This window comes from Rhinolophus sinicus, linkage group LG04 (genome assembly GCF_036562045.2).
Source record: "Rhinolophus sinicus isolate RSC01 linkage group LG04, ASM3656204v1, whole genome shotgun sequence".
Classification (NCBI taxonomy): Eukaryota; Metazoa; Chordata; class Mammalia; order Chiroptera; family Rhinolophidae; genus Rhinolophus; species Rhinolophus sinicus.
Window position 1 is genome coordinate 147,263,047 of NC_133754.1, and position 13,890 is coordinate 147,276,936.

The 13,890-nt window shown below is 36.5% G+C and overlaps 1 protein-coding gene across 2 annotated transcripts in view; it reads left to right on the plus strand.

The window, feature by feature from the left end:
• GCNT1 (glucosaminyl (N-acetyl) transferase 1) overlaps positions 1 to 10,803 on the plus strand; it is a 36,335-nt gene extending 25,532 nt beyond the window's left edge. For both annotated transcript variants that reach the window (XM_019736710.2, XM_074330574.1), the window contains 2 exons: positions 4,925 to 5,075; positions 6,144 to 10,803. In XM_019736710.2, coding sequence (XP_019592269.1) covers positions 6,285 to 7,571 — 1,287 coding nt within the window. In that variant the 5' untranslated portion in view covers positions 4,925 to 5,075; positions 6,144 to 6,284 and the 3' untranslated portion in view covers positions 7,572 to 10,803. The remainder of the gene's footprint in view (positions 1 to 4,924; positions 5,076 to 6,143) is intronic.
• The last annotated feature ends 3,087 nt before the right edge of the window (positions 10,804 to 13,890 follow it).

Here is a 13,890-nt window from a genome sequence, read left to right on the forward strand (position 1 = left end):
ATTCATTTTTAAGAGCTTTTTTATTTGCTAAGTATTCTGTTTTATGTGGTTTCCTGTTTGTTCTAGTCATTGCTATAAGGCAAACCGTCCCATATGTAGTGACATAAAGTTTTCTATTTTATTTTTAGCACACATTCTATGGGTCAGAAATTTCGTAAGATTGAGTGACTAGGGGCTAGATTCCTCTGGTGCCTTTTCACTTACATATCAGGCCCTTGGGCTGGGATGAATTGAAGAGTGGGTTCAACTCTTGACTTGGGTACCAATGCATAGTCTCTCCATGTAGCTTCTTACAACATGGAAGCTGATTCTTTACAACATGGATGCTTGTTTTTAAATGGAGTTTCTGAAGAGCACATTTTCAAGATAACCAGGTGGCAGCTGCATGGTTTTTACTTGATGTGGCCTTGGTGGCCACGTAGTGTCACTTCTGCCAGACTCTACTGTTGTCCAAATTCAAGGGGAAGGGAATTTTGCCTAGTTCTTGATTGGAGGTGGCAAGTTTACATTGCAGAAGAGTAGGTGGGATGGGAGTATTGTTTTTTCCATTTTCAGACAACATAATCTGCCTCACTTATTGATTGACTGGACGGAATATCTTTTCTTAACTCTCTGAGGATATTATTAGTTATCTTCACCCTGTGTACGATCTATTTGTTTCCTCTGAACATTTGGGAGAACTCCCAATGTAAGCAGCATGTTTAAGTCTTGGCCTGAGTGGATTCCCTAGTAAATAAACTCTCGTGTTGGCTTGGCTGTCTAAGTTCTGGGAGTTGATACCTGGAAATAGGGAATGAGATCTTAATATTCATTGTCCTTGGGTTCACATAGCCCCATCATTTCCTGGTTAGGAACCCTGCTTTCCAATATGCCTGGTGTGCCCCAGCCTAGAGCGCATCTGCAGACTAAATTTTGGGTCTCTGCCAGGTTTTGCAGTGGAGATCCTACTGTTTTGTAAATATATATATATTCAAGGGGAAGGGAATATTTATTTATTTATTTATTTATTTATTTATTTATTTATTTTTATTATTATTTTTTTTTAACACTCTCATCCCTTACTGGTATCTGTGCCACCATTTCCCTGAAACTTTTGGAGATCCTGTAGCATAAATAGAGCTGGTTCTTTCTTCCCCTACTGTCAGCCTGGGATTTTTTGGTCTACTTAACCGGTTACCTTTCCTCCATGTGCTTTTCAAATTTTACTTGCTGCCTCCTCTCTCACTCTGCCTGATGTCATTTTGTCTGTCCTCCCCCTCCACTAAGTACTCAACTGCAGCCTGATCTTGACCAGTTGAAGTTGTTCATTTTATGTTGGAACACTTCTAGTGCCCTCAGGTGCATTTGATACTTTCTTCTCATCCCCTTCCTTAATTATCTCTCCTTATTAGTAGCGTTATAAAAAAGCATCGTTTACCTTTGGTTTTTATAGAACTTAGTATTCTTGTGCTTCTTGGTTTTAATTTCAAAAAGACTTGTATTAAGAGCCATTGATTTTAGGTACTGGCTTTCCTTTTTTTCTTTATATGGTAGAATTATTTTCTTCCACCATATCTTCTTAGGTTGTGTTTTTCTACTTAAAAATGTTCATGGTGGAATCCACAGGGAATTCTCGTTTAGGAAAGGCATCAGTGAGGGACCTTTTCCAGGACACTTGCTAAGACTGTTGCCAAGTCCTGTAGTAGAGTCTGGGTGAAGAAGACTTAGTGTAGGGGAATTATATTTTTCTTACTCTCTCAGAATTCATGAGCTTTTGTTATTTAGAGTGGTTCTTACTGTTCAGTCGTTGGCCTCAATGACTATTCCCACTCCACATTCTTCAAGTGTTCTATGTTCTGTTTGAAATCTGAATGTGAAGGAATATGGAGCCCAGCAATATTAACCTCTGCCATGTTTTGTTATTCATTTTTTAATATTTTGAATATTATTTGTGTGTGTGCTTAAACTAAGTAATGTTTGATAACTGAAGTTCCATTAAAATAGTATAGTATGTGCACATTTTGCTTCCCATTTCCTCATAGAAATCCTTTCTCTATGAAATCTTATTTCCCTTTCAGCTTTCTCCTAACTCTTAGCCAAGTTTTAGTTAAGAGAATGTTCTATGTCTTGAAGTTAGGCTGATTAAATAAAATTTCTGTTAATAATTTATCTTCTTTATTCACCATAGTGATAAATACACGAAGCATTATTAATAAAATACACTTGTTACTTCACACACTTACTTACTTTAGACACTTATCCATCTTGTTAAAACCTAAGACTAGCGATTTTACATTTTAAAAAGCATTTTCAAAGCATGATGGATGTTTAGGATGTGGGTAAGAATGGTAAAGACCTAGGCCTTTTTTGAAGTGAGATCCTTTTTTGATTAAGAACTGTATATTCTGTAGGAATCTTGGGGTGATTTCCTATGTACTCACATTCTTAAAAAAATCTATTTAGGATAGTTCTACTTTTCTTGTTTAAAAAATCCCACCGGTGCCACAATTGTGTTATTTGTATTTTTTATTTTTGAATTGTAAGAATCCTTTATATATTCTGGATACTTATCTTTCTGTCCATTGAATATATTATCCACTACCTTCTGGTCTCTATTATTTCTATTTGAAGCTATTAATATTTAGGACCCTTTGTTTAATCACTCTTCTTTTGCCATTTTCAAGATTCTTTCTTAGTCTTTGTTTTTCAACAGTTTATGAAGTATCTAGATGTGGATTTCTTTGAGTTTATTATCCTTAGAAGTAATTGAGTTTCTTGAACGTGCAGATGAATTCTTTTAGATTTTAGTAGATTATTTTTGGAGCAGTTTTAAGCTTATGGAAAAATTGCACAGAAAGTACAGCATTCCCATATACCCCATAACACAACTGATGAAACAATATTGATATATCGTTATTAATTATAATTAAGAGGGGTCATTGTTTCTTTGTGTTGTACAGCTCTGTGGGTTTTGACAAATGCAAAACATCTTATAACCACCATTACAGCATCATACTGAATGGTTTCACTGCCCTAAAAATGCCCTGTTCTCTACCTATTCATCTGTTCCTTCTTGCCACCAAGGCAAACAATGATCTTTTTATTGTCTCTGTAGTTTTTCCTTTTCCAGAATATCATATAGTTGAATCATACAGTATGTAACCTTTTTAGATTGGCTTCATTCACTTAGCTATATGCATTTAAGTTTCCTCTAAATCTTGTTATGGCTTGATAACTTATTTCTTTTTATCACTGAATAATATTCCATGTTGTGAATGTACTACAATTTGTGGTACATTGAAGGACATCTTGATTCCTTCCAATTTTTTGGCAATTGTAAATAAAGCTATTATAAACATTCAGGTTTTTGTATAGACATATGTTTTCAATTTGGATAAGTACCTAGTAGGAGCATGATTACTGGACTTAATCAAAAAGCACACATTTAGCTTTGTAAGAACTGCCAAACTGTTTACCAAAGTTATTATACCATTTTGCATAATTGGAGCTCATTGAGCCTCCTGGATGTGCAGATTAATTTTTTAAAATCAATTTGGCGGGTGGTTGGTTAGCTCAGTTGGTTAGAGCATGGTGCTAATAACACCAAGGTTGCTGGTTTGTTCCCTGCGCCGGCCACTGTGAGCTGTGCTCTCCTTAAAAAAAAAAAAAAAAAAACAATTTGGAAAGTTTTCCGCCATTATATAAATATTTTTTCTACCCCTCTCCCCATATATGTTTATGCAGCCCTCCCCCTTTTCCTTCTCTTCCCCACCCCTCTCTTCCCCCATCCTTTTCTTCTATGACTCCTATTATGCATTTGTTGGTATCTCACAGGTCCCTGAGGCTTTGTTCATTTTCCTTAATTCTTTTTTCTTTTTTTCTTCAGACTTCATTTGAGCTGTCCTCAGTTCCACCGATTCTTTCTTCTGTCAGTTCGAATCTGCTGTTGAGCCCTTCTAGTCGGTTTTTCCAATTCAGTTATTGTACTTTCAATTCCAGATTTTTATTGGTTCTTTTTTATAATTTCTATCTTTTCATTGAAATTCTCAATTTGGTTACATATTATTCTTACACTTTTAACTCTTTGAACACAGTTATAACAGCTGACTTAAAGTCTTTGTTAAGTCCACTGCCTGGGCTTCCTCAGGGATAGCTTTTGTTGACTACTTTTTTCCTGTATATGAGCCAGACTTTCATGTTTCTTTATGTGCCTTGTAATTTTTTTGTTGAAAGTGGACATTTTATAATATGTCAGTTCTGGAAATCAGACCCCTGCTCCTGCTCAACCCAGGGTTTGTCATTGTTGCTATTTGCTTGTTTAGTGACTTTCTTGAGTTAATTTTCTAAAGTTTACATTCTTTGTTGTGTGAGGCCATGATTAGACAGATATTTTCTTAAATGCTTTGAACCAATAAGAGGCAGGGATTGCTTATTAAGGGCATAATTTTGTTTAAAAATCTGATGTTTTAATGGTTGAGATGGTTAAGCATTTTAGCAGAATTTCCCAGTCTTTGCTTTCTAGTAGAAGTTTAGAGTGGGGTGGCAAGAGAGTTGGAAGAAGATAAGCAGTTAATTCAATTGCAGGATTGTCTTCTAATGAACCATTCAGCACTGGGATGCTTCACAATGGGAACAGAATATATTGAATTTTCCAATCATATTGGACCATTGAACTGTTCCTTGGCACACACTTTGGAACATGCTACTAGAGTTTTCATTGAAAAAGCTTGATCTGACTTGTAGGGTGTTTTTAAACCTTTAGCAATCCACAACATAGCATTAGAAAAATAAGTGAGACTGGAGAGAAGGAAATTTTAAAAGAGAGAAATCAACATGCCATAATTTTGAGAAAAAAGTAGGATTAGATCACTAGCATGATTTCTGAGTATGTGTATAATTACGTGTGCATCACATCCCTTCACACTTTTCCCTCTTTGTTTCACAGATTTTTTAAAAAGCCTCATGAGGCATAACACCATTGCTGGATGCCTGGTAAAATCAAGAAATCTGGCTGCATGAGATGCAGTCTACACGGGCACAGGCTGTTACCTCGAATCAGAGAACTAAATGAGCCAGACTTTCCTTAATTCTAAAAGGTAAACAGTCTGAGTACTTTTTGTAACATTATTCAGTATTAATAATTGTCAACATTTACTTTTATTTGTATTATTAATATTCACAATTTATTTCCTAATTAAATACTTTAAAGTTCTAGTGCTAATTCTGGTGTTAAAAATAAGTTTTAAATCTCTAAAAATCTGGTACAGAGACAGTTGCTGGTATTTGACTTTCTTTGTTAGAACGTAGCATTTATTATTTATAGAACCAATTGCCAAGCTATAAAATTGATTTTTGAAAACAAAATGATATCTAAATATTTGTAAACATTTTATATAATAAAAGTCGTTTGGGTTCCTGATTTAAATAAGACTAAGTTCTGTCATAAATTATAATTTATATACAACTGTTGTTTTTCTGTAAGCCTTAATTATTATAACCTGTTATATAACCAATGCAAGAAATTCAGGCTGTGTCTCTATTTTGGATTGTGTATGTCGTAAGGTCAACCCAAAACAGTCACAAATCTGGCCTGGTTTCAACTGAGCCTTTCTGGTCCAATTTGAAAATTCAGTTGACCTGCTTTTCCTTCAAAGATTCTTAGAAGTTACAGCCATTTTTGAACTTGTCCTTAAGAGCACCCCTAAATTGGTGAAGGGCAGAATGGGTCTGATCTCTTCAAATATTTAAGGCTGTTGTTACCAACTGATAGGCATTAATGGATCTGTCAGGAGGAACCCAGATTATTAATGATTTCTAGTCAAGGGGTGCTAATTAGAACTGGCACAGGATCACAAACCCAAATATGGGGCGTTCAATAATCACAACCTAGGTCTTCAACTGTGTTTTGCACCTCAATATACCTGAGAGATAAAATATTTATTGGAGGATATTTTAGCAAATCCTTGTACTCAAATTTTTTTTAAACAATTTGACATTAATATTAGAGACTGAAGGTTTCCTATAACATTATCCCTTTTCCTCTGATTGATCCACTTTGTTTTTGTTTTAAACATCAGACCTTGCAGCAAAGAGGACAGTCTTTTAGCCTGAGAAGATGTCATGATAGATGGTATTTATATGTATCATTTCTATTTTTGTTTTAGTTCTCTTTTCCACTTCAAGATGCCTTTGTACTAATAAATGCAAACTGACAACTCTCAAGGCCACGACAGACAGAAAATCATTACTGCTGGAAGCCTAGAAGACCGCCCTTAATAAAGGAAAGTCCCTGATTGTTGTTTGAAATGCTGAGGAAGTTGCTACGAAGGAGACTTTTTTCTTATCCCACTAAATACTACTTCTTGCTTCTCGTTTTTTCCCTAGTTACTTTCTCTGTTTTAAGAATTTATCAAAAGCCTGAATTTGTCAGTGTTGAACATTTGGAGCTGGTAGGAGAGAATCCTAGTAGTAATATTAACTGCACCAAAGTTTTACAGGGTGATATAAATGAAATCGAAAAGGCAAAGCTTGAGATTCTAACAGTGAAATTTGGAAGGCGACCTCGGTGGACAAACTTTGACTATATAAACATGACTAGTGATTGTACTTCTTTCATCAAGAAGCGCAAGTATATTGTAGAACCCCTTAGTAAAGAAGAGGAAAAGTTTCCAATAGCATATTCCATAGTGGTTCATCACAAAATTGAAATGCTTGACAGGCTCTTGAGGGCCATCTATATGCCTCAGAATTTCTATTGCATTCATGTGGACAAAAAATCAGAGGATTCCTTTTTGGCTGCGGTACTTGGCATTGCATCCTGTTTCAGCAACGTCTTTGTGGCCAGTCAGCTGGAGACTGTGGTGTACGCATCGTGGAGTCGGGTTCAGGCCGATCTCAACTGTATGCAGGACCTCTACCGAATGAGTGCAGACTGGAAGTACTTGATAAATCTTTGTGGTATGGATTTTCCTATTAAAACCAACCTGGAAATTGTTGGGAAACTCAAGTCGTTAAAGGGAGAAAACAACCTAGAAACTGAGAAAATGCCATCCAATAAAAAAGAAAGGTGGAAAAAGCACTATACCATTGTTAATGGAAAACTGACAAACACAGGGACTGACAAACTACAGCCTCCTCTTGAAACACCTCTGTTTTCAGGCAGTGCCTATTTTGTGGTCAGTAGGAATTATGTGGAGTATGTGCTAGAGAATGAAAAAATCCAAAAGTTTATGGAGTGGGCAAAAGACACATACAGCCCAGATGAGTATCTCTGGGCCACTATTCAGAGGATCCCTGAAGTTCCAGGCTCACTGTCCCTAAGCCATAAGTATGACATGTCCGACATGCATGCAATTGCTAGGTTTGTCAAGTGGCAGTACTTTGAAGGTGATGTTTCCAAGGGCGCCCCCTACCCGCCTTGCAACGGTGTCCACATACGCTCTGTGTGTGTTTTTGGAGCAGGTGACTTGAACTGGATGTTGCGCAAGCACCACTTGTTTGCTAATAAGTTTGACACAGACATCGACCTCTTTGCCATCCAGTGTTTGGATGAGCATCTGAGGCATAAAGCCCTGGAGACGTTAAAACACTGACCATTCATTGTACGCAATTTTAGATAATAATAAGGCTACATGAGATGTACCCTCATCTGATTCTTCTGCTCTGTTAATAAATACCAGAAAAACAGTAGGGGCGCTCTTTGGACCATGGACTCCAACTCTGCATGTCAGAGAAGCTACATGGTGTCTGCAGAGCACATTCCCTTAGAAAGCTTATAGCGTTAAACATTGGCTTGGAGTTAACATGAGGCCAGGACAGGATGTGAGGCATTGTGGGGAGAGGTGGCCCAGGTGTCCGGGAAAGAGGCCGAATGCAAAAACCAGCCTGTTAAAAGAGCTCAGGGACTTAACAAAATGTTGATTTGACCTGTGCCAAAATTACTTTGAGAGGTTTAAATATGACTGTTTTCCTGATTTGAATGAATTTATAGTAGCAACCAATCATAAGGATATAATTTATATTGTAGGTTATATTTGTTGAATTAGAAATTTGCCTTTACTATAAAGGATTCTTACGGATAATTTACTTTTCTGCTGTAACATTGCATTGTGTAGTGTATCAGTGTATGTCATCTCAGGGAACTTGAGAAAATGGGCTTGACTGAATGTAAATATTTCTGACATTTTTGCTTCTACCAATGTACATATGTTTTTAAAAACAAAAAAGGGCAATTTCTAGTTTAGTTGATTCTATGAATCATCTTAGATTATTAGAAAAGATATCTTAGGTTATTAAAAGAGTTAAGATATCTTTATTATTATAATTTCTACAGAGTAACACTCAATTTTCCAAACATTTGTCTCTACTCCTCCCCCCAAACCTTGCTATCAAGCTGTGTAAGAACTTGTTTTCATGGTACCCCAGTTTCATGATTGCTTCAGTTCTCTTCTATGATTGGATTGACAGTAATTAGTGTAGAGAACTAAAACAGAAAACAGAAAGAATGAAATAGGTATGGAGTGGGGAATAGAAGGAGTCATATTTAGACAACTGCTGAGGCCTGTGTTGAGTGTTAAAAACCAGCATTTGGCACTATCCGCAGATATTAAGGCTGTTGCTCTTTGCTTGTGTCTAACCTCCCAGAGTCTTGTATCCTAATGTCACTCGTGTCTCCCTTTGAAAGGAACTGGCTTCCACTGTCCTTGCTTCTTCATGTTATCTGCCCATTGGTTGCTCCTTAGCCCTTGGGTTGTAAGTTTTCTTCTCTCTCAGAATCTATGAGGAGGGAAGAGGTGTCCCATTGTTCCACAAGGTGTATTTGAAGGCCTGGGAATCCAAAAGGGACCATGAAGTTTGGGGCAGATTGTTACAATATTGGTATTATTCACACCATATGGTTTTTACTTTACTTTTTCACCAGAAGAGATGAATTGAGGTTGCTTTTGTGCTGTCTCCTCTCAAAGTAAATGAAGATTTAAAAAAAAGAAAAAAATCCTGTTCTTTTGCTAAACTGATACTGTTCAGCCAAAGATCTAACAGGAAACGTGAAGCTTTACCATTTAGCCAAGACTTTAAACAAGAATCAAAACCATGTACTTTACTTTTTAAAGCCTAGCCAACTTAAATAGCACATGAGAAATTCATAATATCAGACGGTTTTCAGGACTTCAACCAAGAAAACATTTTTATTCCTCAGAGTTAGAAAGTATTTTCATTTTCTGGAGAGCTTTGTTATACTGATCCTCCTGAAAGTTTCACATTTTTCAAACCTTTATCATCATTTGTAAGCATGCAAGTCAGTGGATTGCCATGTTTTGTGTGGTTTGATATGGCAGCTTTGAAAACTCTAGAGATGACGGCCGTGAGGGTGCTATGTGCATAGTGTTCCACCTCTAATGCTTTCTAATCCAGTTTGTTCTTTTAATGCATGTCAAATGTTTCTCCCATTCTCTCTTTTAGCAGAAAGATTTTACCTATAAGATAGGGCTTTTGTGGGGGGTTTTTGGTACTCTAAAACCAGTGATATTCAGTAACACATACTTTGTGTCTATGTCTTATATTTTTACTTCATTCTTGGTGTCTTGTTTTATGGACGTCTTTATTTTGAAATTTTGCAAATCAATAGGAAAGTTAACAGCGATAGTACAGGGAACACCATATAAGCTTCACCTGGAGTCACTGGTTGTCAACATTGTGCTCCCTTTGCTTTGAATTGTATGGATTTTTGACTTTAGCAAAATCAAAAATTAAAAAAAAAATTTATTTACAAATATCCAAAGTTATCATTCATTTCAACACTTATAGTATTATTGCATCTAATTTACATTTGAATTGGCAAGTTTTGAGGGATTTTTTTTTCCAACACAGATAAATAATTACAACTTTAGAGTCCATTGCCCCAAACCCCATATTAAAACTTGGACCCCATCATCTTTTATGGAGCCGTGGTACCTCATTTTTCTAGAACGGCACTTGTTGAAATGTTGCTGAACATTACCGTATTGCTAATGCCTGTTATTGGGACTATACAGAATTTGTTTATCAGGACTCTTATTTGTATACTTTTCAGCTTGACTTAAAACAAATGAAATTTATACCCCCAGGACAAGCAATTTGAAGAATCAAAAAGTTGGTTTCAAAAGGACACCCATAATACATTCAGGAGGGGCAAAACACAAATTCTTTGGGAAAGGTAAAGAAATTATTTAAATTGTTTCATACACATCGGTTATTAAACACAAATTTTACTCTCATTTAAGATCTTTTGTAGGAAATTATTAGAAATCATTCAAAAATAAATCCTTAAACATACATAGACTGCAATTTTCTGATAGAAGGATTATTCTAGTTAATGAAGTACTGCAAAAAGAGTCAATATGACTTTTTAAGGACAAGTTAATAAAAATGGTTCTTTTTTATAGGCAATTACCTAGGCTCTTCCCAGACTATGGTAGACAGCTGCTCAGCCTTGCAAATGTGAAGCATTACTGTCTCTAAAAATATATTTGTATCATTTGTCAAATACAATTCATTTAAATGAAATGTAAGTGAGTTTTCTTTTGTAGTTATTAGGGGAGGCAAAAGCCTCCCCTAAGTCATTTGTAGGATCAATTAAACTGCTCTTTAGTTTAATTCATTTGTAGGCTCAATTGAACTGGACTTTTCCAGTTGCTTAGAAAAATAAAAATCATTTCTCATTATGTTAAATATAAAATAAATACAACATTGTTTCATGGTAAACATGGTTATACTCTTGAATGTGGGCATGACTGAATGCATTTGGAACTTATATACCATCATTAAAATCAGCCATTCAGAAACCAATGCTTTGTCTCCACAAATTATTCTTTTTTTGTTAGCTATCAGCGCTCAGATACTAAATTTAGTAGTTGATGTGGTACTTTGTAACCATCTAGTGTTGTGTGTCAGTAGTCATTAAAAATATAAGATTAATTCTCCAGGCAGAAATGTCTGTGAGGAAGAGGGTATGGCAAGGGCAGAAAATTTAACACAGATTGTGCAAAAGATTTAGAAGAATGTAATTTAATAGCCAGTATTGCTTTCTAGGGCATTACTAGCTCCAGCTTGTCTGCTGAGGGTGCAGAGCAGTTTTCCACTAAGGTTTTCTACTGACTGACCCTAAACAGGATCTGGTACTTGCTGTGGTTTGCAATGTGTAAGGCACAGCTGATGGAAAGGGGAAGCCCCTTCTCACCAAATATTGAGTGTCAGCTCCAAATGTCCTCTCTCCTCACCAGTTAAGCCATTTTGGGTACACTTTAGCCCAGCCCCATTTTAGATGAAACAGACTAGAAAGTGGAAAAATTGATTGACCTCAGACCTTTCTCAAAAGCTTTAAAGCTTTATATATCCTTTATAAGTCTGCTCGTCAAATAATTTTTAATGTGTGCTTAAAGTGTTCAGGGCTTTTCATCAGAATATTGATTTAAATTTTTTGATGCAATAAGACCCAAACTAGAGTTATAACTATGGGGAAAGAAAAGACTTTATTACTGCAGGTGACATGGTTGTCCAAGTAAAAAGCTCAGGAATCTTGTCTTAGAATTAACATGAAATAAGCAAATACTTCCAGATATCTAAAAATTAATAGTTTTTCTATAGTTATGCAAAAAAAAAAAGTTTTAAGACATAACGGGACTGCATTACCTTTTATCATGGGAACAAACTCTGTAAAATATGTCAGCGACCAAGGCAGGCTGCCCCTACATACCCCACAATGGCATATTTAATTTGGTTACTTTGAATTAAAGTTACTTGACAAGCAGCTCGTGCCAGAAGAGCACCTTGACCCTCCCTCATTACCGTCAGTGCAGGAAATAAATCTCCCAGGTGAAAGGTTTCCTCCCCGCATCTGGGTGTTAAACAACTCAGAGCTGAAAAGTTTGTGTAATCAAATGACTATAGATACAAACCAGGAATTAATCCTGTAATAGACTCCCTCTTAAAACAGGGTATATTAATTTTTACTTCCTCACCCTGTATCAGTCTAATCTTGCCAGTAAAAAAAGAAGGCAAATTTGATTCAGGTGGGAATCAAAGTTATTGATTTGTATAGGACCTAAGAACCATAAATGCTTGTAATGCCTTGGCACCCTGTAGTCCCAAATCTGGCTACTTAGTCTCGTCTCCATTCCTGCTAATGCAGTCTGGTTTACAGTAGTTGACCTCTGCTCAGCTTTCTTTTCAATCCTTTTGTACCCCAGCTCGCAATTTCTTTTTCTCATTTACATTTAAAGGGAGACAATTAACATGGGCTTGTATACCTCTGGTATATTGTGAGTCTTCCTCAATATTTTCCCAAGTCCTTAAGGCCAACTTAGATTCTGTACCCTTTACCCAAAGCTTCACACTACTGCAATATATAGACCTTTTGCTCTGTAATAAAACTGAGCAGGGAACTCTTATAGATTCCCTCAGTCTCATAAAGGCACTAGCTGAACGAGGTCATAAAGCCACCAGATCTAAACTTCAATGGGAACAAACAACTTATTATTTACTTAGGACATGAGATATCTCATGTCCTAAGAGAAGCTAGCTATTGCCACCTGTGGATTCCTACTGTTTCCCCAAAAATAAGACATTGCCGGACCATAAGCTCTAATGCATCTTTTGAAACAAAAATTAATGTAAGACCCAGTCTTATTTTACTATAACATAAGACCCAGTCTTTAATATAATATAATATAATATAATATAATATAATATAATATAATATAATATAATACCAAGTCCTATATTAATTTTTGCTCCAAAAGATGCATTAGAGCTCATGGTCCAGCTATGCCTTATTTTCGAGGAAACACCGTAGTTTCGCAGCCCTTCCTAAACCTCTGTATGCCCTTCTCCCAGAGCCCATTTCCTAGCCTTCAGAGGTATTAACCACCTTTGGATCCTTGAAATTAGCTCTGTACACAGCCCCCAGCTCTTATTTTACCTAATTTAGACAAACCATTTATATTGCCATGAAAATAATGGGATTGCTGCAGGCATTCTAGGACGATATTGCCTCTCAGATATGTCCTAGAGCATATTTCTCACACCAAATCGACCCTATAGCACTGGGCATGCCCCCTTCTTTACCTATGGTAACCACAGCTGCCACATCTTGACAGAGCTAGTACTCTCACATTAGGCTCCTCCATTTATCTCTGTTGTCCATGCTGTGTCTACTATTCTGCACGTTTATAGGATGTAACAACCACTCTCCACACTGGGACAGTCAACCTGTAAACAGGTACTTTTAACTAACCCCGCCACCATTTTATTTTATTGTAATACTTTAAATCCAGCTATTTTACTACCCCCTTCTACGTGATTGCCTTTGTAAGGTAGAAAAATAATTTTCTTTCTACTCTTAGAAGTCCTTCTGGCTGGTCTAATACTCAAATTGATATGAGATGGGTTAATAGGATAAAATAACCAAATTTATTACATATGTACATACTGAGCTTCCCTAAGAATATGGGACCTGAGGACAAATCTGGCAGTTGAGGCTTATGTGCCATTTTGGACTAAGAAGGCGGGGCAGAGGCCTGGGACTTCAAAGGGAAAGGAGGCCATTCACAGGTAGATGACAAAGCACAAACGTTTGATAAACAATTCTTGCCAGACCACTCAGCCCAACTGGCTAAACTCATAGTTCTTAGTAGAGCTTGCACATTAGCAAAAGGACAAACTGCCATTACTTCCAGACTCTAAATATGCCCTTGAAATCTGTCATGCTGCTGGCACAATTCAGAAATCCCATGGATTCTTAACTTCTGCAGGTACTGCTATTGCTAATGGGCATACCGTGTTTCCCCGAAAATAAGACCTAGCCGGACCATCAGCTCTAATGCATCTTTTGGAGCAAAAATTAATATAAGACCCGGTCTTATATTATATTATGTT